The sequence below is a fragment of the Theropithecus gelada genome, chromosome 2 (genome assembly GCF_003255815.1).
Source record: "Theropithecus gelada isolate Dixy chromosome 2, Tgel_1.0, whole genome shotgun sequence".
NCBI lineage: Eukaryota > Metazoa > Chordata > Mammalia > Primates > Cercopithecidae > Theropithecus > Theropithecus gelada.
Window position 1 is genome coordinate 131,603,011 of NC_037669.1, and position 24,822 is coordinate 131,627,832.

Consider the following 24,822-nt stretch of genomic DNA (forward strand, 5'->3'; position numbering starts at 1 on the left):
TTGCTTTAAGTTGTCATATTGTGACTGTGCTTCTTCTTGAATCATATTAGAGTCTATAGGCATGTCTTTCTTATAGCAATCCTATACCTATACAAAAGCTGCATTTTCAATATGAGATGAAGTATTTTACAAAAAGTGCAAGGTTTTTGTGCCTGCTTGCATAGCTATAGTGACACCTTCATAAATTTCCTTTTTTTTTTCTTTTGTGACGGAGTCTCACTCTGTCATCAGGCTGGAGTGCAGTGGCATTATCTTGGCTCACTTGCAAGCTCTGCCTCCTGAGTTTAAGCGATTATCCTACCTCAGCCTCCCGAGTAGCTTGGATTACACAGGTGCGTGCCACAGGCCCAGCTAACTTTTGTATTTTTAGTAGACACGGAGTTTCACCATGTTGGCCAGGATAGTCTCGATCTCTTGACCCCGTGATCTGCCTGCCTCAGCCTCCCAAAGTGCTGGGATTACAGGCATGAGCCACCGCGTCCGTTCTCTTTTTTTTTCTTTTCTTTTTTTTTTTTTTTTATAGTGGCCTTTATGCTGGACTTATTTAACTTGAAATGGTGGGCAATCCCAGCTGCAGACTTCACTCCATGGTACATATCAAGCAATTCAACTTTTTCTTGTAACGTCATGACTTTTCTCTGCTTCTTGGGAGCACTTCCAGCATTATTAGTGACACTCTATGCTGTTATTCAAGGTTTACAGTATTGCAGTAAACACAATGAAAAATACATGAGAACCGTGAGAGATCACTTTTGATCACAATAAGCGATTTACTAGGGAGAGGAACTGCTCATGGGGAGATGATTAAGGTCACACAGTGTTTTAAGCAGATACAACATGAGCTCACTGCAATAGCAACAGAAGGGACTATGAAATTATTACAGTAGTACGGTATGTGCTATTGCTCATTTTATGCAGTTATGATTTAATGTTGCATCTTTATGTTTGTTTACACTTCTCTCAACTTTGAATGGTGCTATGTACAGTGTGTGTGTGTAAGTTTTGGTAAATTTTAACTTTTTAGAAAAGGTTTGTGTATATTTTATGGTAGTAAATGATAAACTAGCATCTACCTATATTTTATGCAGTCATGACACACCTTTTTTTGATATTTCTAGGCTACATGGTTCATCTGTGAGTTTTTTCAAATTGTCCAAATCTCCGCGTTATTTTCTAATATATTTATTTTTAAAAATCCACCTCTAAGTGGGCCCTTGCAGTTCAAACCTGTGTTGTTCAAGGATTACCAGTATAAGTAATCATCCACATGAGCTATTTCAAGTCCTTAGCACACACATGTTTGGGAATTGCCATTCTGAATATACAGAGTGACATGTATATACTATAAGAGGGTTTTTATAACTAGAAAAGTCCTCATGTTTCTCCTTTAAAAGACAACAGGGCAGTGTCTCAGTAGAGGATTTAAATTACAGGGGTGTTTTATTCTCTCAAGTCTCAAAAACTTAAAAGATATATGTTTCTTGACTTTTCAGCTATAATGCCAACCAGCATTAGGAAGATATTACCCAATCCCAGACTTGTCTTGCTGCCCCAAATTCAACCATTCTGAATTACAAGAGACAGAGACTATCACCTGAAAAGGTGATATAGCACAGAGATGATGAATGGGGGCCTAATTGTGAGGTGGGCAGCCAGTGTGATTTGTATCTCTTCCGGAAATCCCTCTATTGATCTCACAATGGGTGAAGATCATCCAGGTATAGCCCCAACTTCTGGTCATCAGTCACCAGAAATCTGGGAAACTCAGTGGCATAAGGCCTGGGCTGCTTGTGCCAATTGGAGGTACACCTTAATCTGCAGTTTATCTGATATTGTCATTTAACTAGATCTGTATGTTAGCTCGCTTAGATAAGCAACTTGAATACAGGAGCTGTGTTCTTTGTCTCTGTAATGCTGTGTATTTTAGAAGGCAACTAACAGATATTGGTTTGAAATGGACTAGAGAATCACACAAGGCTGTATCAAAATAAAAATTCTAGGAATCATTTATCAGAAAAAATTCTTGAAATTCAAAATGTTTGGATCATTTTTAAAAAATAGATGCATGCATAACCATTACAAAATAGTCTAGAAAACTGGATATTAAGTGCCTACATAAAGAGATCCCCAAATTTACTTAAGGTTACAGCCACCCATAAAATTGAGTACTCAAAAAAGCTGGTGGCAAAAAAGTTAGTGGCATTTGAAATAAAAAAGACTCAATGATAATAAAGAAAAGGAAAAGTGGTTACAAGGTAAACTGCTCCAGGACAGACACATCTTTGGAGTCTTCCAAGGTGCATTCAGAGACACAGCTGAAAAGGGCTGTGTGAAACTAAATTCTGTGTATGTTCTAGTTTTAAAAATTGTGTAGTAATTTATGTATTTTTAGGTAGTAATATACAACAAACGAGCTCAAACTCAGCTGAAAGCAACACCAACATGGTTGTTAGGTTTCTCTCCTCTAAAAATGAGGTTTTTCTAGATTGCCTCCAAAATCCCCCCAAACTCCAGGTCTCTGAGTCTATAAACTCCGCTGCATCATATAGCTGTGTGCTGTTTTTCCAGATAAAATGACCTTCTATGAACTATTAGGTAGATTCTCCCAGCTCATTATCACAGATTCATTGCCACTATAATTATGGTGCCAGCTGCTGCTGTGTTTTTTTGTTTTCTTTGCACTCCAGGCTCCAGATGAAAGCTGTGCATTTTCTGTGAAGTCCTAGAAATGAAACACATGAGCTTTCTAACTTTGGAAAATCACATGTTCTCTTTATTAGAATTCTGCTGAGACTAATGTGATGGGAGACAAGAGTGGAGTATTTAAACTCTGTAGCTATTAACACCCCAATCAAGTGTTTTAGCTTGTCTATAGAGTACTTCTCTGTTACTGATGCCTCCTGTTTTAGCAACTGAGATAGAAGATGCCTAGAAGCAAAAAGTCTGACCTGAGCACCAGAAGGTTGTCATAATTAAAAAAAAAAAAAATTCTTTGTAGAGATGGAGTCTTGCGATGTTGTCTGTCCATGGCTGGTCTCAAAACTCCTGAACTCAACTGATCTGCCGGCCTCCATCTTCCAAAGTGCTGGGATTACAGGCGTGAGCCATCACGCTCGGCCTAGTTGTCATAAAATTAATGTTATATTGCCTCCTCTTCTACACCTGGTAATAACTGCAAATGTTTATCATCTTTTATCTCTTTCCAGTATTCTATCAAAAGATTACTGGAAGTAAGGCCGGGTGCGGTGGCTAAAGCCTGTAATCCCAGCACTTTGGGAGGCCAAGGTGGGTGGATCACTTGAGGTCAGGAGTTCAAGACCAGTCTGGCCAACATGGTGAAACCCCGTCTCTACTAAAAATACAAATATTAGTTGGACACAGTGGTACGTGCATGTAACTCCAGCTACTCGGGAGGCTGAGGCAGGAGAATCGCTTGAACCTGGGAGGCGGAAGTTGTAGTGAGCCGAGATTGTGCCACTACACTCCAGCCTGGGCGACAGAGCATGACTCCATCTCCAAAAATAAAAAATAAAAGAGACCCTGCCCAAGCAGCTCAACTGTCCTCTTCCCCACCATTTTTTTGGGTGGCTGAGAAACTTATCACCTGAGTTTTAGGCTTATGGATTTGAAGCATGTACTCCTGCATTTGAGTATTAGTTCTTGTGTCCCACCTTCCCAGGAAAACATTATCTTTTGTAGAGTATGTTAATCACGGTCCACAAAACCAGTTATGTCAGGCTGACTGCCACCACTTAGGCCACCATTGTTTTTGTAGGCTCCTGTGGTTCTCCACACCATCCTAGCCTCCTCAATCCCCAAATTCATGCTGGGCTACAGAAATCTTGAATCTTTGGCAGGGTTGGGAACCCACGGGCCTCTGAAGCAGACTCCCTGGAGGCACCAATATAACCCTTCCCTTTTGGCGTCATAGTTTTCCCCCACCAGGACCCGAGTCATCTCTATTTTGGGGCAAACATAATTCTTTCTGCTTCTCTGAAGCATTCGGCCTCTTCCTTAAAATATTGTTTCTCTACATGGGCTCAGGCTTTTTGGGAAACAGCCAGTAAGTCTAGTGTGAGGTTCTTCTGTTTTCTTGCTACATACGTAACTGTTTTGAGGTAAGAAAGCACACAGGGGAAAACAGGTGAAAAAAATTATAGCTCAAAAACATTTTCATCCATATTAATTCAATTCCAGAAACAATTACGCTTTTTATAAAGACAACAATTTAATATACTACATTTACTGCTATGGAAAGATAATTCACAATATGTTGGGTTTTTTGTTTTGAGACAGGGTCTCACTCTTCTGCCCAGGCTGGAGTGCAGTGGTGTGATCATAACTCACTGCGGCCCTGATTTCCCAGGCTCAAGCAATCCTCCTGCCTCAGTCTCCCAAGTAGCTGGGACTACAGGTGTGAGCCACCACTCCGGCTAATTATTTTATTTTCGGTAGAGATGGGTTCTCACTCTGTGGCCCAGACTGCTCTCAAATTCCCGGGCTCAAGCAATTCTTCCACTTTGGCCTCCCAAAGCGTTGGAATTACACACATGGGCCACCACGCCTGTCCCACATGTTGTTGTGACAGGAAATTATAAAGATGTCTATCAGGATGACTCCAATGTTTAAACAGAAAATGTACATCAAGTCAAAACGAATATTTACCACCATGAAACAGTAGCTATCACTACAATTCACACTTCATAAGCAACCTTTTTAGGAGCTGAATTGGTGAAGCTATCTGAGATTGACTAAGGCCTCATTAATATTGCCTTACTTTCTGCTTTGTATCTTTAATATTTTCTGTAATTTACTGAATAAAAGCCTAGCACCTGAATGTACTGCAATATAAATATACAGTATATAGAGCCCATAGGTTTTTTTTTTTTTTCCTGGAATGCAGAGGTGCCATCTTGGCTCACTGCAACCTCTGCCTCCCAGGTTCAAGCGATTCTCCTGCCCCAGCCTCCAGACTAGCTGGGATTACAGGTGCCTGCCACCACGCCCGGCTAATTTTTTGTATTTTTAGTAGAGACGGGGTTTCACTATGTTGGCCAGTCTGGTCTTGAACTCCTGACCTCAGGTGATCCACCTGCCTTGGCCTCCCGAAAGTGCTGGGATTACGGGCGTGAGCCACTGCACCCGGTCTAGAGCCCATATCTTTATTTAGCACATTAGTAAACAAAATGACTTTAGTTATCAGAAGTTAAGTAATTCAAACTTAAAGCTGTTGGAACTTTATTCTGAGCCTTGAGAGGAATGTGGCTACAGCCTGAGCCAAGAAGCAGGCATCTGCACCGTCTGCCTTTTGTTTCTGTAAATAATTAAAATAGGAGGAGCAAACCATACCAGAGATACAACCCCCTGAGATCACTACCCGTCCTCACGGAGTAACGAAGTACCCTTTCTTGGAATGTAGCAATCTGTAACCTACCAAATAGCTGTAAGTATACACTGGTCTCTTACGGAAAATGAAATCCTGCTAAAATTTGTCTCTGGCCACCTAGGTGAAACCTTAACTTCTTCACTTTGGAATGCTGACCCCATTTGGAGCTGGTGTCTCCTGGGTGGCTACCCTCAAGCCTTACGCTGGAATAAACTCTTATCCTTAATCATATTTCCTGAACCTATTTAAGGTCGACAGGAGAGGGAAGCGGAGATGTCTTGAGATAAAGCTGAATAAAGTTTCTCAAGAAAAAAGGGAAAGGGACCTCTGAGCTGTACGTTGTTTTCTAACTCTAGGGAGTTAGAGGTGAAGTAGGAACTTGAAGTTGGAAGTGCTGAGTTGGACAGCCCTCATCTCTAGGCAATACTTTAGTAAAGTGGAGAAGAATACCTTAGGAAAACGGGAGAAGACGACGAAGGCTAGGGAGAGATGCACCCAACCCAGTCCCGGGTTTCCCACTAGCTCTCGGAGTTGGGTACAAAGAGTGTTCCAAAACCCCTTCTCCTGTGCTCAGCCCAGTGCTCCGGTGGGTCAGGTCTCCGGAACGCGTAAACAAAAGCAAACAGCTGAGCGGCGGAGGGCGCTGGCGACAGGTGTGGGTGTGCCCTGAGGATGCGTGGCGACTTCCCCGGAGCAGCGGGTCTGTGAGGCAACGATGGAAGACACTGCACTCCACAGCATAGCAGCAGGCCCTGCCCTGGATGGCTCCAAGTAAAAGACAGTTCCCCAGAAGCCGTCGGCCGCCGGCGATCCGCCTCCTCCCGCGCCAGACCCCGCCTCTCCCCCCGACTACCGGTGCCATCCAGATGCCCCAGGCGGGACCCCAGCTCACGAAGCCCACCGGCCGAAGCTCCCCACAGGCTAGAGAGCCGCTCCTTCGAGGCCAAACTTCCGAGAGGCGGCCTGCGCCTAGCACGCAGGCGTGGAAAGCTAGGCGCCAGCCTCGAACTGACCACCGCCACCTGCCTGGGGCCGCGCCGTCCGCCGTTTACTTTCGAACGAGCCCAGCAATAGTTCCCATTGGCCGATGCCGCGCAGTTGAAAGCTGCCTGCAGACTGCGCCTGCGCCGCGAGGCTCCGGGCGGCCCCGCCCGGCCTGGGCACCTGAAGCCCTTCGGGGCGGAGGAGGGCGGGGATTCGGGGCGACTCTCAGCATCAGCCAGGAGTCGGTGGCTCCCTGTTTCGGCGCTGTGGAGTCGCCTACTCCGCCTCCTCCCCGCGGTGAGTCTAAGGACCTTTACGGATCCGAGAAGGTGGCTCTGAGTCCTTTTTCTTTTCCTGTAGCACAGGCTGGTGTTCCAGTGTGTTTGCTGGGGAGTCCTGGGGGCGTGACGATGGAGGGAGTGGCTTGGGACCTGCACTCATTCCCACTTGTCCCACACTGGAGTTTGGGGAACCATTCTCCCGTCTCTCCACTGTGGAGCTGCGTTCCTGTGAGGGAGGAGGCGCTCTGTGGTGGCCAGGGTGAGCTGGGCCAGGCCGAGTCGGTCAGCCCCGCGGGGCCTGGGGTCGGGCGGTTGCGGAGGCGGAGGCGCTTTAGGAGGGAGGCCTGGGAGAGTGGAGCTTTCAGAGGGGGAGGGGAAGAGTACTGCCATTTTGAGCCCCTTTGTGGGAGGTGCTCGTAGGACTTAGGTGGGATAGGTGCAGTTACCCATTTTACAGATGTGAAGCCTCACTTTTGAGAGGTATTTGATAATACTGACTCAGGTACCACAGCATTGAAATGGCAGAACAGAGAGATGAGCAAACTATACTAAATCAGTTATAATTTTGAGCTGGCAAAGTATTTTACTCCCATGGATGCTTTTGTCTTGCAGTTAATTTTAAGCACTCTAAAATGACCGTGAATGTTTTTTCTGCCATCGCCATTGGTGGGTAATATTGTCGAGCGCTCATAAGCTACTTGACGTTGTAAAGAGGTCCTTTGTGACCATCTGTTTGGTCAGAGTTCGGATTTTCAAGGAACAAGCGATACCTCTACTGCAGCTCCAGCAACTGTGTTGGTGTTTGTGACTTTTCGGAAAACACAGTGAAGCATAGTGAAGATAAACATCAAAGACAGTGAACTAACAACCATTTTTATGACATGAGACAATAAATTGAAAGCATTAAGGATAACATTATTTTAATTTTAGAATAAGAATAAAAGATTCTGGAGGAGTTGGAGAGAGTGTATTCAGTCCCCAAACCAGGAGATCAACAAAGTAGGTAAGTTCTGGGAGATTAAGTAAATATGAAAAACATTTTAACTGAGTTTTTACAGAGTGTATCATTTAAACTATAAAGTGAAATTTAGAAGTCTTTTGAAAAAACATTATGTTGATGGTGTATCAAATTCCAACCATCTTACCGAAGGAGCGGAGCATAAAGTGAAAAATAAACAGCTTCCTTTTCCGATCTGTACCTTAAAGGTAGTCACTCAACTCTTTCGTACATCCTTCTAGAAATTTTACAAGAATGTGTACATCTCAAAACACATGCAAAGCTGTTATTTTAGACATACAGATCTGCAGAACTACACAAAACTGCAAATTAAGTTACCTGGATACTTCTTCACTATGCATTCATATATTGGTCTTTTTAAATGAGTAAGTAGCTATTTAATCTGGCAAGGTGAAATTTTGATTTTAGGTAATGTTAGTTTTGACATTGCCTTTCACCAAACACGTTGATGAATATTTCCCACCAGATATATTTTTACTTTGAAAAGTATAACAAAAGTAATTAAAGCCTTAACTTCTCAAGTCAGTTCCTGGTTAAATTGAATTAATAGTCTTTTTTTGTTTTGTTTTTAGTTTTTTTATTTTTTAGTTTAGGAAAACAGGTTGATATCAAAATGAAATAAAATAGTACAGATGGACAAAGAGAGTTAAAATCAGCTGACCATAGGATTTTTTTTTTTAATTTGAAAAAGTTAAGGTGATCTCTCATTATTTTTGTATATTTATATGTGGCAGAATTATTTTTAAAAATCTTGTTTCTCAAACTTTCCGCAACAGTGTTAAAAAAAAAATTTATATATGTATATAAATGATGCAGTTGTAGTTATTTCTTAAGTAAGTCTTCGATTGCATGAAATGTATTTCTTCTTTATCAGTTAGGGCCACAAAGATGTGAGCCCCAATTTGGGTGGTGGCACCACTTGAATTTTTCTATACTTAAAGCTGACTCACTAGAAGTCATGGGGCAAGTCATCGAATTCTATAATGTAGTAAAAATATTTTCGTTTCAGAGGCTGTGAAATGTAATGAATGTTTTACAACTGTTCATGTTTAGAGTTGAAAGGCAGGAAAGCATTAGTGAATTAAAGCTTAAAAACTGGTTTACACAAGAGAATGGGTAATGATATTTTTGGTGCTATTTAATCATCTGTTATACTATCTATTACCTAATATGCCAGTTAGACATCAGGGAGGCTCCCTAGTGAATTGGTCCTCTGGAGAAAGACTTAATAAAAAGTGTGGAAATTCAGAAATGTATTTGTTTTGACACTTAAACACAAGACGTTAGTGAAATAATTTGTCAGTAGAGTGATTTAGCCTCAGATTTCTTTCTGAGAAGATTCATTTTTTTATATTTATATTTCTTGGTGACTTTTAAAAGAGAAGCAGGAAATCTTGAGGTACTGGTTTCTACATGAGCTTAGTACTCACTAGAGGAAAATACATTTTACATGGATTATTTTACTTTTTTGCTTTTTAAAAACATACAGTAGTATAAATTGATTCAAATTCATTTAGCAAAAGAAAGACTGGATAATAGGCAAGACACTTGAACATTTTTTTTAATTGTGTAAAATATACTAAACATAAAATTTACCATTTTAATATTTTTAAGTATACAGTTTGGTGGTATTAAATACATTCAGATTGTTTTGTAATTATCACCACCAACTATCTCCATAACTTTTTCATCTTCCCAAACTGAAACTGTGTACCCATTAAACCAGCAGTCCTCAACATTTTTGGTACCAGGGACCAGTCTCGAGGAAGACAATTTTTCCATGGACAGGTGCGGGTGGGTGGTGCATGGTTTTGGGATAAAACTGTTCTACCGCACATCATCAGGCATTAGATTCTCACAATGAGCTACAACCTAGTTCCCTCGCGTGCGCAGTTCACGGTAGGGTTCACACTCTTATGAGAATCTAATGCTGCCACTGATCTGGCAGGAGGCTTTGCTCAGGCGGGCTTGCCAGCCGCCATGGCGGGGGTGCAGGGTGGGTAGGGAGGGTTGGGGACCCTTGCATTAAATGATAACTCTACGTCTTCCCTGCTCTCAAGCCCTGGCAACTACCATTCTACTTTCTGTCTTTGAGGACTGCTTATTGGTTTTAATATTATATGTGCTTTTTTCACATATAATGTGAATGTAAATTTTTTTTCCATTGAACTAATTGAGTGAATTATATTAATAGATTTTTTGTTATTGAATTAACTTTATATTTCTGGGAAGAACCTTATTTAGTCATGGTGCAGTGTTTTTTTAAATGTACTCCTGTATTTGTTTTTGCTAACATTATATTTAGAATTTTACATAAGTGTCCATTTTTGAAATTAGTCCATTTTTAGTTTGTATTGTCTCAAGTTTTGGAATCATGTTTTACTGTCTTCAAAACATTTAGCAAACTTTTCATATTTGTATTCTGGAACAGTTGAGTAGGGCCTAGTCCACACTCAAGGGAGAGATTTCAAGAGTATCCAGGAAGTGCAGGTCATTGGGGGCCATTTTAGAGGCTGCCTATCATAGATAGCTAATGGCTTGTTTATTTACTTAAATAACTAACTCTTAGACTGGTCATGGTGACTCACAGCTATAATCCCAGCCCTTTGGGAGGCTGAGGGGGGAGGATCTCTTGAGGCCAGGAATTTGAGACCAGCCTGGGCAACATAGTGAGACCCTATCTCTACAAAGCATAAAAACATTAGGCACGTGTGTTGACATGTGCCTATCAGCTACTTGGGAGGCTGAGCTGAGAAGATTGTTTGAGCCTGGGAATTTGAGGCTGCAGTGAGCCATGGTCTCACCACTGCATTCCAGCCCTGGTGACAGAGCAAGTCTCAGTCTCAAAAAGAGCCATCTCTTGGGTTTATCAGTTCTAGCATTTTTATTTTTTATTTTTTTGAGACATAGTCTTGCTCTGTCACTCAGACTGGATTGCAATGGCATGATCTCGACTCACTGCAACCTCTGCCTCCCGGGTTCAAGCGATTCTCCTGCCTCAGCCTCCTGAGTAGCTGGGATTATAGGCGCCTGCCACCCTGCCCAGCTAATTTTTGTATTTTTAGTAGAGATGGGGTTTTGTCATGTTGGCCAGGCTGGTCTCGAACTCCTGACTTCAGGTGATCTGCCTGCCTCGGCCTCCCAAAGTGCTGGGATTATAGGTGTCAGCCACAGTGCCCAGCCAGTTCTAGCAATTTAAGTTTTCTAGTTCATTATCATCTTCCATTTATCTTTATTATTATTTTGTCTTTTGAGACAAGGTGTGGCTCTGTAGTCTAGGCTGGAATGCAGTGGAATGACCATGGCTCATGGCTCACTGCAGCCTGGACCTCCCAGGCTCGAGCAATCCTCCCTCCTCAGCCTCCTGAGTAGCTGGGACTAACAGGCATGCGACACCATGCTTAGCTAAGTTTTTTATTTTTTATAGAGATGGGGTTTCAGTGTGTTGCCAGGGCTGGTCTCAAACTGCTGGGCTCAAGTGATCCTCCCACCTTGGCCTTCCAAAGTGCTGGGATTACAGGTGTGAGCCATCACACCAGGCTTATCTTTATTCTTTTTTTTCCACTTTTCCTTGTTTTTTTTCCCTCTTTTTTTAAGTTGAATTATTTTATATTCCTTTTGGATTGGTAAGGAAAGTGTATGGTGTCAACTCTGCCCATGTAGTTTTTTTTAGCTCTGTAGATTTTACTGAAGAGTATTTCTGTTGTTTCACATGAATAAATTATGTGTTGACTGTGTACGGAATTCTCAGCTCATATCCCTTTCCTTCTAGACCTTGTGGACATTGCTACATTGTGTTCTAGCATTCCTTGTTGCTGGTGATGTTCTGGTTATTTCCTACTGTGTAACAAATATCTGAAAGCTTGGCTGGCCAGATGTTCAAGATGTCTTTTTCACTCATGTGTCTGGCAATTCCTTGCCCTTCTGTTTGGCCTGTCTCTTCAGCAAAGTAGCCTGGACTTCTTACATAGCAGTTTGTGGCTCAGAGGCAGCAACCTGGCAAGCTAGTTAAGGGCTATACCTAGAACTCACCACATCACTTATACTGTATCTTCTTGGTCAGAGCAGTCACATGGCCCACACATATTCTAATAGGGGGAGAATAGATTTCAACTCTTCATGTGCAGGGAGTAGAAGCAAAGCCACATTATAGGACAGCTCGTGTGGGAGGTAATTACTGTGGGCATTCCAATTTTAGAAATTCCAGTCTTTCAGAGGAGAATTCTGAGACCTTTGGTTTTGTTTTCCTTTTTTCATCCTTCTTTTCTATGTGGATACTTGTAGGATTCTCTTTCTTTCTTTAAAATTGTATTATATTTTTAATTGCTTAATAGTTAAAAGTGAAACCATAATTTATAATGAAAAACAGATTCTTACCCTCTAGAAGCAGTCACTTTTATCTTTTTTAACATTTCTTTTGGTATTTTCTTCTAAATTTCTAGATACTTATTTTTTTGTGGTTTCTTTATTTTTTAAGTATGTATTGACTTTCTTATAAGGAAAAATTAAGATTTAGTTCTTAAACTGTTTCCTTACTGTATTTCCCCCCTCAATATAATTTTGTTACTCTTTGGTAAAATCAGTATTTGATATTTACAATATTATGACTGTTACAGTGACAGCTGAGCCATATACTATAATATTAATCTTTCCTCTTTTCGTGATTCTATCATTTTTTTCCCTAAATTTAGTTACCTCTCAGTATGTTTCAGATACATGAAGCATTTCTATCAGTTCCATTTATTTACTTAAACATCTGTCTTCTGCACGCCTGTAATCCCAGCACTTTGGGAGGTCGAGGCAGGCAGATCATGAGGTCAGGAGATCAAGACCATCCTGGCTATCATGGTGAAACCCCGTCTCTACTAAAAATACAGAAAAATTAGCCAGGCGTAGTGGCGGGTGCCTGTAGTCCCAGCTACTTGGGAAGCTGAGGCAGGAGAATGGCATGAATCCAGGAGGCGGAGCTTGCAGTGAGCAGAGATTGCGTCACTGCACTCCAGCCTGGGCGACAGAGCGACACTCCATTTCAAAAAACAAAAAAGAGATCTGTCTTCTGGATCTGCCTTCCTCTTCTAGAGTGACTCTTCTCTAGGCTTTCACAGTTGTCCTGGAATTTATTTCACCATTATGCTGGTGAACATTCTTGCTTTTCTTTTCTCCCTGCAGTAGCGTCTTTAGAAAGAGTTGGCAGAAGGTTGTTCATTTTTGAGATCTTACGTTGTCAAACTGTCTTTATATAAAAATTTATTGTTTTTTTTTTCTATGTATAGAATTTTATTTTCCATTTTGGAAGCTATTTTTTTTTTCTGAGAATATCAAAGGCATTACTCCATTGTCTTACTGTTTCCAGTGTTACTAATGTTTTTACTGTTTGGAAACCTACATACAGCATAGCTAAATCCAAGGTGTTCATCCTAGATTAATTTTTGCTCTTTTTCTTCCTTCCAGAAGTCTAGACTGGTTGTGGAAAATTTCTGCTGCATAAAATTTCATACTGGTTTCTGAAAGAACTAGCCTGTAAGCATGGTAGCCACCTTTTTTTTTTAAAAGAAAAAAAAAGGGTCTTGCTCTGTTGCCTAGGCTGGAGTGCAGTGGCAGTCGTGGCTCACTGCAGCCTCAACTTCTTGGGCTCAAGTGATCCTCCTGCCTCAGTTTCCCGAGTAGCTGGGACTATAGGCATGTATAACTGTGCCTGACTAATGTTTAATTTTTTGTAGAGATAGGGTCTCACGGTGTTGCCCAGGTTGGTCTTGAACTCCTGGCTTCGAGTGATCTTGCCACCTCTGCCTCCCAAAATGCTGGAATTACAGGCGTGAACCACTGCACCTGGCCCACCTATATAGTTAGTGTACTTCTCAGGCAGCAACCAGAGTCAGAAAGTTCCTGACCTTACACAGTTATTTTTCAGTTCTAGTTTCTCTTCAATTTGTTGCCTAAAATTAGTTTTTAATAAATAAACCAGTGAGAAAAGGGTAGTCCGAGAATAGATTTTGACTTCTGTGATCTGTAAGTTATCTACAAATTTTTGTCTAAAACGTATTATTAAAAATTTTACATATGATAGCAGTAACTTTGAGACCAACCATGATTTTTGCTTCCTTTTTTTTTTTTTGAGACAGAGTCTTGCTCTGTTGCCCAGGTTGGAGTGCAGTGGCGCCATCTCATGCCTCAGCTTCCAGAGTAGCTGGGATTATAGGGATTACAGATGTGCGCCACCATGCCTGGCTAATTTTTGTGTTTTTAGCAGATACAGGGTTTCACCATGTTGGCCAGGCTGGTCTCGAACTCCTGGCCTCAAGTGATCCACCTGTTTTGGCCTGCTTCCATTTTATATAAGCTTAGGATTTGCTTTACAATGTCGTGAATATTTTCATTTTAAAGAAAGTTGAGCTTTTGGGCTCCTAAATGCATTATCAGAGTTGTTCCCTAGCTTTTTGCAAGCATAGAATAGGGGTTTGGGGAGAAAAGTTAGATTCTGTTTTAGGACTAGTTTTGCTACTTAAACAATTGAATAGCTCCAGTAATATTAAATCTAGATTAAATGTATGTCCACTGCTCAAATTTTATTTCCTACAAAGTGTTATTCTGTTTATTCCTTCAATGTGAATTCTGACATCACTCAAATACTCTGAAAAACACATCTGTTTTTCTTGGGTGGTTTCTGTATGAGTTCAGAGACTTCTGTAGGTGTAAAGTTGTAAAGTCTTGCCAACATGCACTCACTTGAATTCATCTGCAGTGAATGTCATCTTTACTGTTGCTCAATTACTTTAGTTTGTTGGAATGCTTCATCGTTCAAGCTTAGTCTCTGTTTGACACACTTTGGCTCATTCAGGGTCTGTCAGTCTGAATGGAGTATTTTCTGATAGATTTTCCTTTTACACCTTTTCCTAAGCAGAGATTTTGCTATTAAAAAAAAAAAGCAAAAAAAAAAAAAAAAAAAAAAAACAAAGTCCCGAAACAAAAAAATCTGTATTATCACAGGTGTCTGAAAAGGCATTTGTTCATTGAACCAATAACAAGTAAATGCCTGCTGTGTTAAAAGTTGTGCCTAAATTGCAGGAATATAACCATAGTTTTAGACACAATTCCTGCCCTTCTAGGAGGCCTACATTCTAATGTATACAGAAAAGTTACAAAATTCTTTTAAATAAAATCTTGTTAAAGTGCTATGAAGTAAAAGTTCAGTGTTTAATGAGAATAACAGGGGACCTAATCTGGGGAAAGGCATCCCAAGTTGAGCCCTGAAGAAAGAGTAAGAGTTTGACAGATAGTAAAGATAAGGAGCTAAGTTTGCATTTTATTAGAAATGCAGTTACTTTTAGATGCTATTTTCACAGATTTTTAATCTTAAAAGTTAGTTTTATGGCATGTGATTTGGTAACCTTTATATTTTATGTGAATGGCACTTGGGTGTCTTTTTTTTTTTTTTTTTTGAGACGGAGTTTTGCTCTTGTTGCCCAGGCAAGTGCAATGGTGTAATCTTGGCTCACAGCAACCTCTGCCTCCCAGGTTCAAGCAATTCTCCTGCCTCAGCCTCCCGAGTAGCTGGGATTACAGGCATTTGCCACCACACCGGGCTAATTTTGTATTTTTAGTAGAGACAGAGTTTCTTCACGTTGGTCAGGCTGGTCTCAAACTCCTGACCTCAGGTGATCCATCCGCCTTGGCCTGCCAAAGTGCTGGGATTACAGGCATGAGCCACTGTGCCTACCCATGGCACTTGGGTTTTTAAGTTTTGCCTAAGGTACTTTCAACAGTGGTGTAACTTGATTTTTCTCTATCAAGGGGTAAGCTAGTCTTCAGAATTGTGGCTTGCGTTGAAGGTAGATATAAAGGAAAACAGTAGGAGGTGATAGGGTGCAAAATGGTCAGACTTCTGTTACTGGAAATATCAGTAATAGCTTGCCAAGAGGTCAAGTTACTTGTGTCAGAGATGGTCTCTGAACTATTGCTGCATTTCTTTTTCTGTCTCAGAAATACTGATTGAGAGACTTTTTCATGAAGGAAAGATGACTAATGGTCTCCTTTTTGTTCTTTACCATTTAGTGCTCTAGTTTTTCACTTAAAAATTAAGGCAGTAATTCAGTTACCATAGTCAACTCTTATTTTTCAAACTGATTTTTATTATAAGGATTAATTCAAAATTTTTCTGCCTTCTAAATCTCCAAGTTAAAATTATTGCCTTAGAAATTTATACTGTGCTGATCCTGGGGTTTAAGCATACTTGTATTTTAATTCAAGAAGCTAAAAAATTTATGGTAGTAACGGTTACTATGGAGAAATTTGATAACTTGCTTTAGAAACCATTGTTGAGCCAACTGGGACGTTTCCTTCTTTTGTATTAAAGAATATACTTTTGCTAAGCCTAACTTGTTATAATAGAAATAGTCTTGTCTACTCATTATATGTGCTTGGTTTTGATTTTATAATCTTAAATGTTAAAATGTTGCCCAAAATAGGCCAGGTGCGGTGGCTCATGCCTGTAATCCCAGCACTTTGGGAGGCCGAGGCTGGCGGATCACGAGGTCAGGAGATCGAGACCATCCTGACTAACACGGTGAAACCCTGTCTCTACTACAAATGCAAAAAATTAGCTGGGCGTGGTGGCGGACGCCTGTGGTCCCAGCTGCTCGGGAGGCTGAGGCAGGAGAATGTCATGAACCTGGGAGGCAGAACTTGCAGTGAGCCAAGATCATGTCACTGCACTCCAGCCTGGGTGACAGAGCGAGACTCAGTCTCACAAAAAAAAAAAAAAAGGAAAAAAAAGTTGCACAAAATAGTTGTAATCACTAAGTAGACTTTAACAGAACACTTTGAATTTTTGTCTTTATTAGATAGTATATTAGTCTGTTTTCATGCTGCTGATAAAGACATATCCGAGACTGGGTAATTTATAAGGAAAAAGAGGTTTAATGGACTCACAGTTCCACGTGTCTGGGGAGACCTCACAATCATGGCAGAAGGTGAAAGGCACATCTCACATGGTGGCAGACAAGAAAAGAGAATGAGCCAAGGGAAAGGGGTTTCCTCTTAAAAAACCATCAGATCTCTGATACCACAAGAACAGTATGGGGGAACTGCCCCGATGACTCAAGTTATCTACTGCTGAGTCCCTCCCACAACATGTGGGAATTATGGGAGCTACAGTTCAAGATGAGATTTGGGTGGGGACACAGCCAGACCATATCGCGTAGCAACAAATTTAAATAACTTCAATTTGAAGCATTTTACTACAAATTAATGATAATCGCTTTGTTTGGGATGCTTTTGGTCCCTAAGGAATAAACTCTTAATTGTGATCAGTTATTCACCATATATACTAGGAATTGAATTACTCAGAAAGCTTCATTTTAAAAATACTTTGTTCTCTTTTAAAAGACAAGCAGTATAGTAACAATTTGGAGGTTAATGCCTAGAATGTTAAATAATATGTACAGGTGTCTCTATGTAAACTTAAAATAAGCTTTTCTCTTGACAGGAAATGCACAATTTTGAGGAAGAGTTAACTTGTCCCATATGTTACAGTATTTTTGAAGATCCTCGTGTACTACCATGCTCTCATACATTTTGTAGAAATTGTTTGGAAAACATTCTTCAGGCATCTGGTAACTTTTACATATGGAGACCTTTACGAATTCCACTCAAGTGCCCTAATTGCAGAAGTATTATTGAAATTGCTCCAACTGGTATTGAATCTTTACCTGTTAATTTTGCATTAAGGGCTATTATTGAAAAATACCAGCAAGAAGACCATCCAGATATTGTCACCTGCCCTGAACATTACAGGCAACCATTAAATGTTTACTGTCTACTAGACAAAAAATTAGTTTGTGGTCATTGCCTTACCATAGGTCAACATCATGGTCATCCTATAGATGACCTTCAAAGTGCCTATTTCAAAGAAAAGGACACTCCTCAAAAACTGCTTGAACAGTTGACTGACACACACTGGACAGATCTTACCCATCTTATTGAAAAGCTGGAAGAACAAAAATCTCATTCTGAGAAGATGGTCCAAGGTGATAAGGAAGTCGTTCTCCAGTATTTTAAGGAGCTTAATGATACATTAGAACAGAAAAAAAAAAGTTTCCTAACAGCTCTCTGTGATGTTGGCAATCTAATTAATCAAGAATATACTCCACAAATTGAAAGAATGAAGGAAATAAGAGAGCAGCAGCTTGAATTAATGACACTGACAACATCTTTACAAGAAGAGTCTGCACTTAAATTTCTTGAAAAAGTTGATGATGTACGCCAGCGTGTAGAGATCTTGAAACAAAGACCACTTCCTGAGGTTCAACCTGTCGAGATTTATCCTCGAGTAAGCCAAATATTGAAAGAAGAATGGAGCAGAACAGAAATTGGACAAATTAAGAACGTTCTCATTCCCAAAATGAAAATTTCTCCAAAAAGGATGCCATGCTCCTGGTCTGATAAGGATGAAAAGGAAATTGAATTTTTTAAAATTTTAAACATTGTTGTAGTTACATTAATTTCAGTGATACTGATGTCAATACTCTTTTTCAACCAACACATAATAACCTTTTTAAATGAAATCACTTTAATATGGTTTTCTGAAGCCTCTCTATCTGTTTACCAAAGTTTATCTAACAATCTGCATGAGGTAAAGAATATACTGTGTCACATTTTCTATTTGTTGACGGAATTCATGTGGAAAATAGTTTCTCATTGAAAACGTCAATCTGAATTGTTTAAATGGGCTCATTCTGTACACTGCTAAATGAAAAATAGGGTGGCAGCATGAATAAATAGCAAACTAAGCTTTATTAGTGCTGCAACTAATATAAACAAAGTTTATATTTGTTGCTTTTGGTTAGCAATATGTCAAAGTTAGAAATATCTGAAATATTCAAATCTTTGGGAAAATCTAGTAACTAATTTGAAAAATACACTCTCTCATTTTTATTGGCTTTATGAAGGTTGACATAATGTTGCTGTGACATTTAAACATTCTTGTACCAATATTGTCTTTTACCATTATTATATACTGCAGTTAATTGGCTTTACAGTTCTTTATATATATAGCAAAATCCTGAAAGTACGTATACCTTTATTTTGATATGGCTTGAAGCTTTTGAATGGGTGAATAGGATGATAGGTTTTAAAATCAAGCAACAAAGTCTTAAAGTGATAAGGCATTGCTTAAAGATCTTTTGATCAAATATACCTGTGTTTTAAATAGTTTAAGAGCCCTAAATGTTTATCACCATTCACTCCAAATAAAGCTATTGCTTTTGGATAACTGTTCGGGAACAGTGGCTTTTTAAAAGAAATTTTCGAGACTGGGTCTCACTTTGTTGCCCAGGCTGGAGTGCAGTTGTCTGGTCATGACTCACTGAAGTTTCGACCACCCAGGCTCAATTGATCCTCCCACCTCTGCCTCTGATGTAGCTGAGACAAGGCACACACCCCCATTCTTGGCTAATTAAAAACATTGTTTTTTGCAGAAATGAGGTTTTGCCATATTGCCCAGGTTGGTCTCAAAGTTCTGGACTGGAGATCTGCCCACCTTGGCCTCCCAAAGTGCTGGGATTACAGACATGAGCCACTGTACCTGGGGGCCAGCATTTTTAATACTTGTCATATTCTACGTTAGTGTAAATTTAAGATTGTATTTAACTTTTCGGCTCATCAAATCAGTTCTTGGATTAAAAACTCATTCTTACTAGAACAGAATCATGTTGGTAACTTGGTCTGCAACAGGTTTTGATGGCATCGTGGACTTTATTCATCTTTTTTATTATACTTTAGGTTCTAGGTGTATACATGTGTATACATGTGTACAACATGCAGGTTTGTTACATATGTATACATGTGTCATGTTGGTGTGCTGCACCCATTAACTCATCATTTACATTAGGTGTATCTCCTAATGCTATCCCTCCCCCCAATATGCCCCAGTGTGTGATGTTCCCCTTCCTGTGTCCAAGTGATCTCATTGTTCAATTCCCACCTGAGTGAGAATATGCGGTGTTTGGTTTTCAACTTTATTCATCTTAGCTCATTTAAATTTTCTACCACATTCCCTTAAGCTAATGCAAAAGTACCAATAACTTAATCTTATATTTGCTTTGCTTAAGAGGGCCTATTAAATCAAAGCCTTTTAGTTCCCTTTAACAGGGACTGGAGTTATGATGCATGTGTTACGACTTTTGGCCCACTGTTCATGCAACCCTAAGTGCAGGTTGATTTGCTTTCCAGAAATCCCAAAGGGGCTGCTCTTGGATCACTGAAGAAGAGCCTTATCTAGTTCAAAAAGACGTTTTGGGTCAGATTAGACAATGCTCCTGGCCCTACAGATTACACATAAACTATCATAAATAAATACAGCTTTTCAGGGAACTAGTCCTAAAAGTCTTATCTGCTGAGAACAAGTCTTAACACTAAGATGACGGTATTATATCAATTTATGATTAGTATCAGACTTACATCTAGCACAATTAACTATTGTGTGGGTAAAGAACATTTAAAGGGCATAGTAGAGGTAAGGAGACACATATTCAGGTAGAGATAAAAATACTAAGTTGCATTGATTACTTAAAATACTAGTCACACCATAAAAGTGCCCTGTAGTTTGAAAAACACATAAGCAATGAAATGTATGTTAGCCATTATGTGTTAAGCTACTTAATCTCTCATATCTGTGATGTGAATATTTTTAACCCCCACTTTTTGTAGATGAGGGAACTGACAAGTGACTTGCCCAAGGCCATATAGCTGTGGGAGAACCCATGCATTCTCTTTTCAGAGTTCATGCTATCACTCAACTTTAAAGAAGTAGGCCAAGATTAATGTTAATAAGGGTTTATAATCTATAAGAATAGCTAAAAACATAAGTATATATACCATTTTAGATTTGACATTATTGTGTATCTTGCTAGTTTTTAGGAAGACTTCATTTTGTTAAGTATGCATATAGTTGAATATGAGTAACTGGTTCTTATACTGCTGTTTTGTATTTTTACCAGCAGGAAGATTGCAAAAGTTAATGTATATAAATCTTGAAATATTTCTAAGTTTTATGTATAATAAAATATATATTTTAATAAACACCTTTTGATATTTTATTTGCACTGTCTTAATGAGACTTCCAAACTCAGGAGTGGTAGCTATGGGATTTTCACATGGGTTCTGGGTACTTCTATTCTTTGAAACTTAGTACTGCAGGCTGGGTGTGGTGGCTCATGCCTGTAGTCCAGCACTTTGGGAGGCTGAGGCAGGCAGATCACTTGAGGCCAGGAGTTTGAGACTAGCTTGGCCAACATGGCAAAACCCCACTCTACCCAGAATACAAAAATTATCTGGGCACAGTGGTGTGCACCTGTAGTCCCAGCTACTCGTGGCTGAGGCACTTGAATTGCCTAAACCCATGAGGCAGGGTTGCAGTGAACCAAGATCTTGCCACAGCACTCCACCCTGGGTGATGGAGTGAAACTCTCAAAAAATCTGAGCTCTACTGCATTGGTTATGAAAACATAATAAAGTATTAAATTCTATTCTCCCACCAAATGAAAACACTTGAGATTATCATTATAGCATTTTAAACTTACTTTTCCCTTATATATTCTTTTTTTTTACTTTTCTTGAAAAAAATTTTAGAAAATGGCAGTTAATAAAAGGCACAAACAAATCAACAGGGACATACTAGTGGAAAACACAATATAAAACTAAAAGGCCATTGGCTTGTTTAACTGGTTAAAAGCACAAAATGTAACAGGCAGAAAGTCTGTTTCAAACAAATTAAAAAGCTATGTGTTTTTTAAATTCTCCCCAAATCAGATACATACACACCCACAAAAAGTGTGTGAAGGAAAGCTGTCATACACAAGAAGTTGTATCCTGAATTCTTCAAGGAAACATATTGAAATAGGAATTAACAGAGTCAGCAACAGATTAATAATTTTTAAAAATTGAGTCTTAAAATGCTACATGGCCCAAAGCTATACTATATAAAGTACTGCTAGGTACAAAAGAAAATGTCTGTACAGCTTTTAGCAAAACTGCTTTCTCAGAAAAGCAAATTAAAATAATGCAATCAGCAGATCAAGGAGACTATAGACATCAGAGCTACAACTTCTCATTTCTGTGTCAGAAAATCCTATTTATCCAGAATAGACTAAAATTTCAGGACAAAACAGGGACTTAACATTTCTTACTTTACCCAGTTTAAGTTCATCTCCCCCACCCCCCAAGCCAGTAATTCAGCAAGATCCAGCAGAAAGAGGGCTACTTTTAGAAGTCGCTATTTTACTTTTCTATGGCGAGACTGTCATGGAGCCTGGATATTTCAGGCTCATACGCATCCAAGACCAGTGTCCCACTGTGGTCAAAAAACTTAGCAATGGACTTGGTGAACTTGGCTTCCCGCTGCTGCTTTGTTCTCCCACTGATGAAGGTCGGCTTCAAGGTGTATTTGTCATCAAACCTTTTAAGACCGGAGGACAGCTGCCAAATATCATCAGGGTCCATTCCTGTAGGATCTTTCCTGTGGGCCATGAGACAGATGCTCTTCTCCTTGTATGAGGTATAAATGGTCAGAATCCCCATCATCACAAAATAGGATGACGCACAAAGCCAAAACGGGTTTGGACTCTGGAAAGGGGTGCATACAATCCCAAAGCAAAGCCAGTATGGCAAAGAAACAGGAGATTGTACAGATGGTAAGGCGACCATCAATTAGACCAAAATTCTCTACATATTTCTATTTTTCCAGAAGTACTTTTTTGCCAGAATCATCCAAAGAGTTTTTCACAGCTGATCCATCCCACTTGTCAATTTTTACAGGCTTATCTATCTTCCACTTACCTAACAAGCCGCTACGGCCACTGCCTGTCCCGCAGTTGGAACCACCGCCAGCCCCACTATTGCCTCCGAGACCACGGCTTCTCCTGCCCTGTGCAGCTCTGCCGCCATTTTGTCCACCTCTGCGTCGCCCCCTTATATATTCTTGATTTCCAATAAGTTACCATACTTGAATTTCAGATCTTGCTTTATTTAAAAGTCCATGCTAATAATGCGTTTACATTTTTACAGTTACATTATGATACAAACTGTTGGATTTCTTAAGTATCTAAAACAAAAGCCCACTGAAGAAACAATTAACTCTTTTAATTCCTTAGGATAAATACCCAGAAATTTAATAGCTAGGGCAGACTTCTAATTCAATACCAAAATTCCTTCCAAAAACCAAGTGGTTGCCAACTTATGTCTAGTAGCATTAAACATTCTTGAACCAATAGTATAAAAATACCCTGACAATTTTATAGGCAAACATTACTCAAGATATCTTACTAACCATTGATTACTAAAGTAACCCCCAAATACAGATGCTCCTCAACAGTGGGGCTACATCCTGGTAAACCTATCAAGTTGAAACTACCAAGTTGAAATGCATTTAGTACCCTGATAAATGTATCACAAAGTTGAAAATTTGTAAATGGAACCAGTGTAAGTCAGGGGCCATCTTCATACTCATGAAGCAACTACAGTGGGGTATTTTTCAACTTAAAAGATAGCCTAGGCTTGTTGAGACACTGTCTTAATTTACTGGCTCTCTTGTAATTAAGTCATAAATGGTCAAACATCAAATTCTAGAAAAGCATATATTTAAATTCTCATCACTATAATTCAAAATGACTAGTTTACAAAAATATGTTCCTAGTATTTGGGTAATAACTGTGGTGATTGTCTAAACTGGCAAGCTAAGTGGAATGCCTTAAAGAATATATCCAAGATTAGTTGGCAGATGTTTCCAGTGTAGGTAGATCAAAGGCCCACGAAGGTATGCTGAGCACAACCTAGTTCAGGACTTTGCCTCAACTAACATACTTCTTACTTTGGCAAGTTACTTGACCCTCCAGGTATCTAATTTTTCTCGATAGTCTGCTACTTACAAGATTGTCATTTTTTGTAATCTAGAAGCAATTATAGAGAATATTTTATTAGACTTAACTGCATAAAATAGAAACCAGTTTCATGATCTAGTTTAAGGGGTATTTTATAAAACTCATAATCCTTTACAAATAGAAAAAAATCAGTAATACACTGAATCAACTTGAAGAATCTTCAGTATAAACAAGTTCAACAAAGTCCCTTAGATGCAATTTCTTTTGGATTTACAGCAACACTTTTTGTTATGTTGTATGTCTTGTAAATTCCAATAAGTCTATCCGAAATCTCAAACATATTATTTCGAAGAGAAATTATTATGAACTGTGCATTTTTTGTCTGTTCCTAAAGAGAAAGAAAGAAAAGTCAAACATTAAGTAATAACAGGTAAATCACACAAACATGTAACCTCAAATATTTTTTGGAAAATAAACATTGCATTGATAACATGTAAAGGAATGATGGCAGGAATAATTCATAAAACAGTATTTCAGTGTGAAAGGAATTTGGTTATTTTGACTTCCAATGGAAAAGATCTAGGAAGATGACCTAGGATTCTAGCTGTGATTCTGCTAATTTGCATTTTAAAATTTGTATTTTATTCCTCCAAAATGGAAGTATTTGGTTCAAATAAAAAATAATTTGGTCTCCACTGATACCAGAGGAGATGGGAGTTAGACAATAAAGAAAAAGCTCAATAGTAAGAAATGAATAATTCCACGTGCAGTGTTTAGGATACCCCTAAAAGTTTCTGGAATGAAAATCCCGAAATGATTACTTACATATATATAAAATGCAACAATGGACACATTTTTAAAATCAAGGGCTGCATCAATCTCATCCATGAAGTAAAGGGGAGTGGGCTTGTAGTGGTGAAGAGCAAATACTAAAGCCAATGAACTAAGTGTTTTCTCTCCTCCTGAAAGGTTGAAGATCTTTTTCCAACTTTTCTTAGGTGGTCGAACACTGATGATTAAGAAAATCATAGTCAAATTACTTGTAAAGCTAAAGTTAAGACCTTATGATTTGTTTTCCATAATTGACTTCTACTGTCTTTCTCTCAGGAATCTGTAATTTGCTTTTCACAAATATGAACTCTTCTGTCATTTTATAAAAACGTTATTGGAAGATGAATACATAGGAACACATACCAAAATTTTAAGATTTAAAGAGCAAGCTAAGTATACTTCTTGCTATTCTTTCTCCTTATCAAATAGTTTCTCAATCCTGATGTTAAA

General features: G+C 39.3%; 2 protein-coding genes and 1 pseudogene across 10 annotated transcripts in view; 1 reads left to right on the forward strand and 2 right to left on the reverse strand.

Moving 5' to 3' along the window:
* The window catches only part of TRIM59 (tripartite motif containing 59), a 52,515-nt gene extending 33,062 nt beyond the window's left edge, over window positions 1-19,453 (forward strand). The window contains exons 1-4 of one of the 8 annotated variants that reach the window (XM_025377968.1): window positions 6,631-6,667; window positions 7,582-7,650; window positions 8,544-8,654; window positions 17,154-18,676. In XM_025377968.1, the coding sequence (XP_025233753.1) occupies window positions 8,628-8,654; window positions 17,154-18,368 (1,242 nt within the window). In that variant the 5' untranslated portion in view covers window positions 6,631-6,667; window positions 7,582-7,650; window positions 8,544-8,627 and the 3' untranslated portion in view covers window positions 18,369-18,676. Of the gene's footprint in view, window positions 1-5,464; window positions 6,700-6,740; window positions 6,934-7,544; window positions 7,655-8,543; window positions 8,655-17,153 lie in introns of those variants that run through there. The other 7 variants (XM_025377965.1, XM_025377970.1, XM_025377972.1 and 4 more) reach the window with 7 other exon arrangements.
* Window positions 19,454-21,870: 2,417 nt separating this feature from the next.
* On the reverse strand, window positions 21,871-23,171 carry LOC112619382 (annotated as a pseudogene).
* Window positions 22,685-24,822, reverse strand: part of SMC4 (structural maintenance of chromosomes 4) — a 37,411-nt gene continuing 35,273 nt past the window's right edge. Inside the window, exons 23-24 of one of the 2 annotated variants that reach the window (XM_025374800.1) lie at window positions 24,367-24,550; window positions 22,685-23,929 (exon numbers count right to left, since the gene is read on the reverse strand). In XM_025374800.1, coding sequence (XP_025230585.1) covers window positions 23,777-23,929; window positions 24,367-24,550 — 337 coding nt within the window. In that variant the 3' untranslated portion in view covers window positions 22,685-23,776. The remainder of the gene's footprint in view (window positions 23,930-24,366; window positions 24,551-24,822) is intronic. The other variant, XM_025374801.1, reaches the window with a different exon arrangement.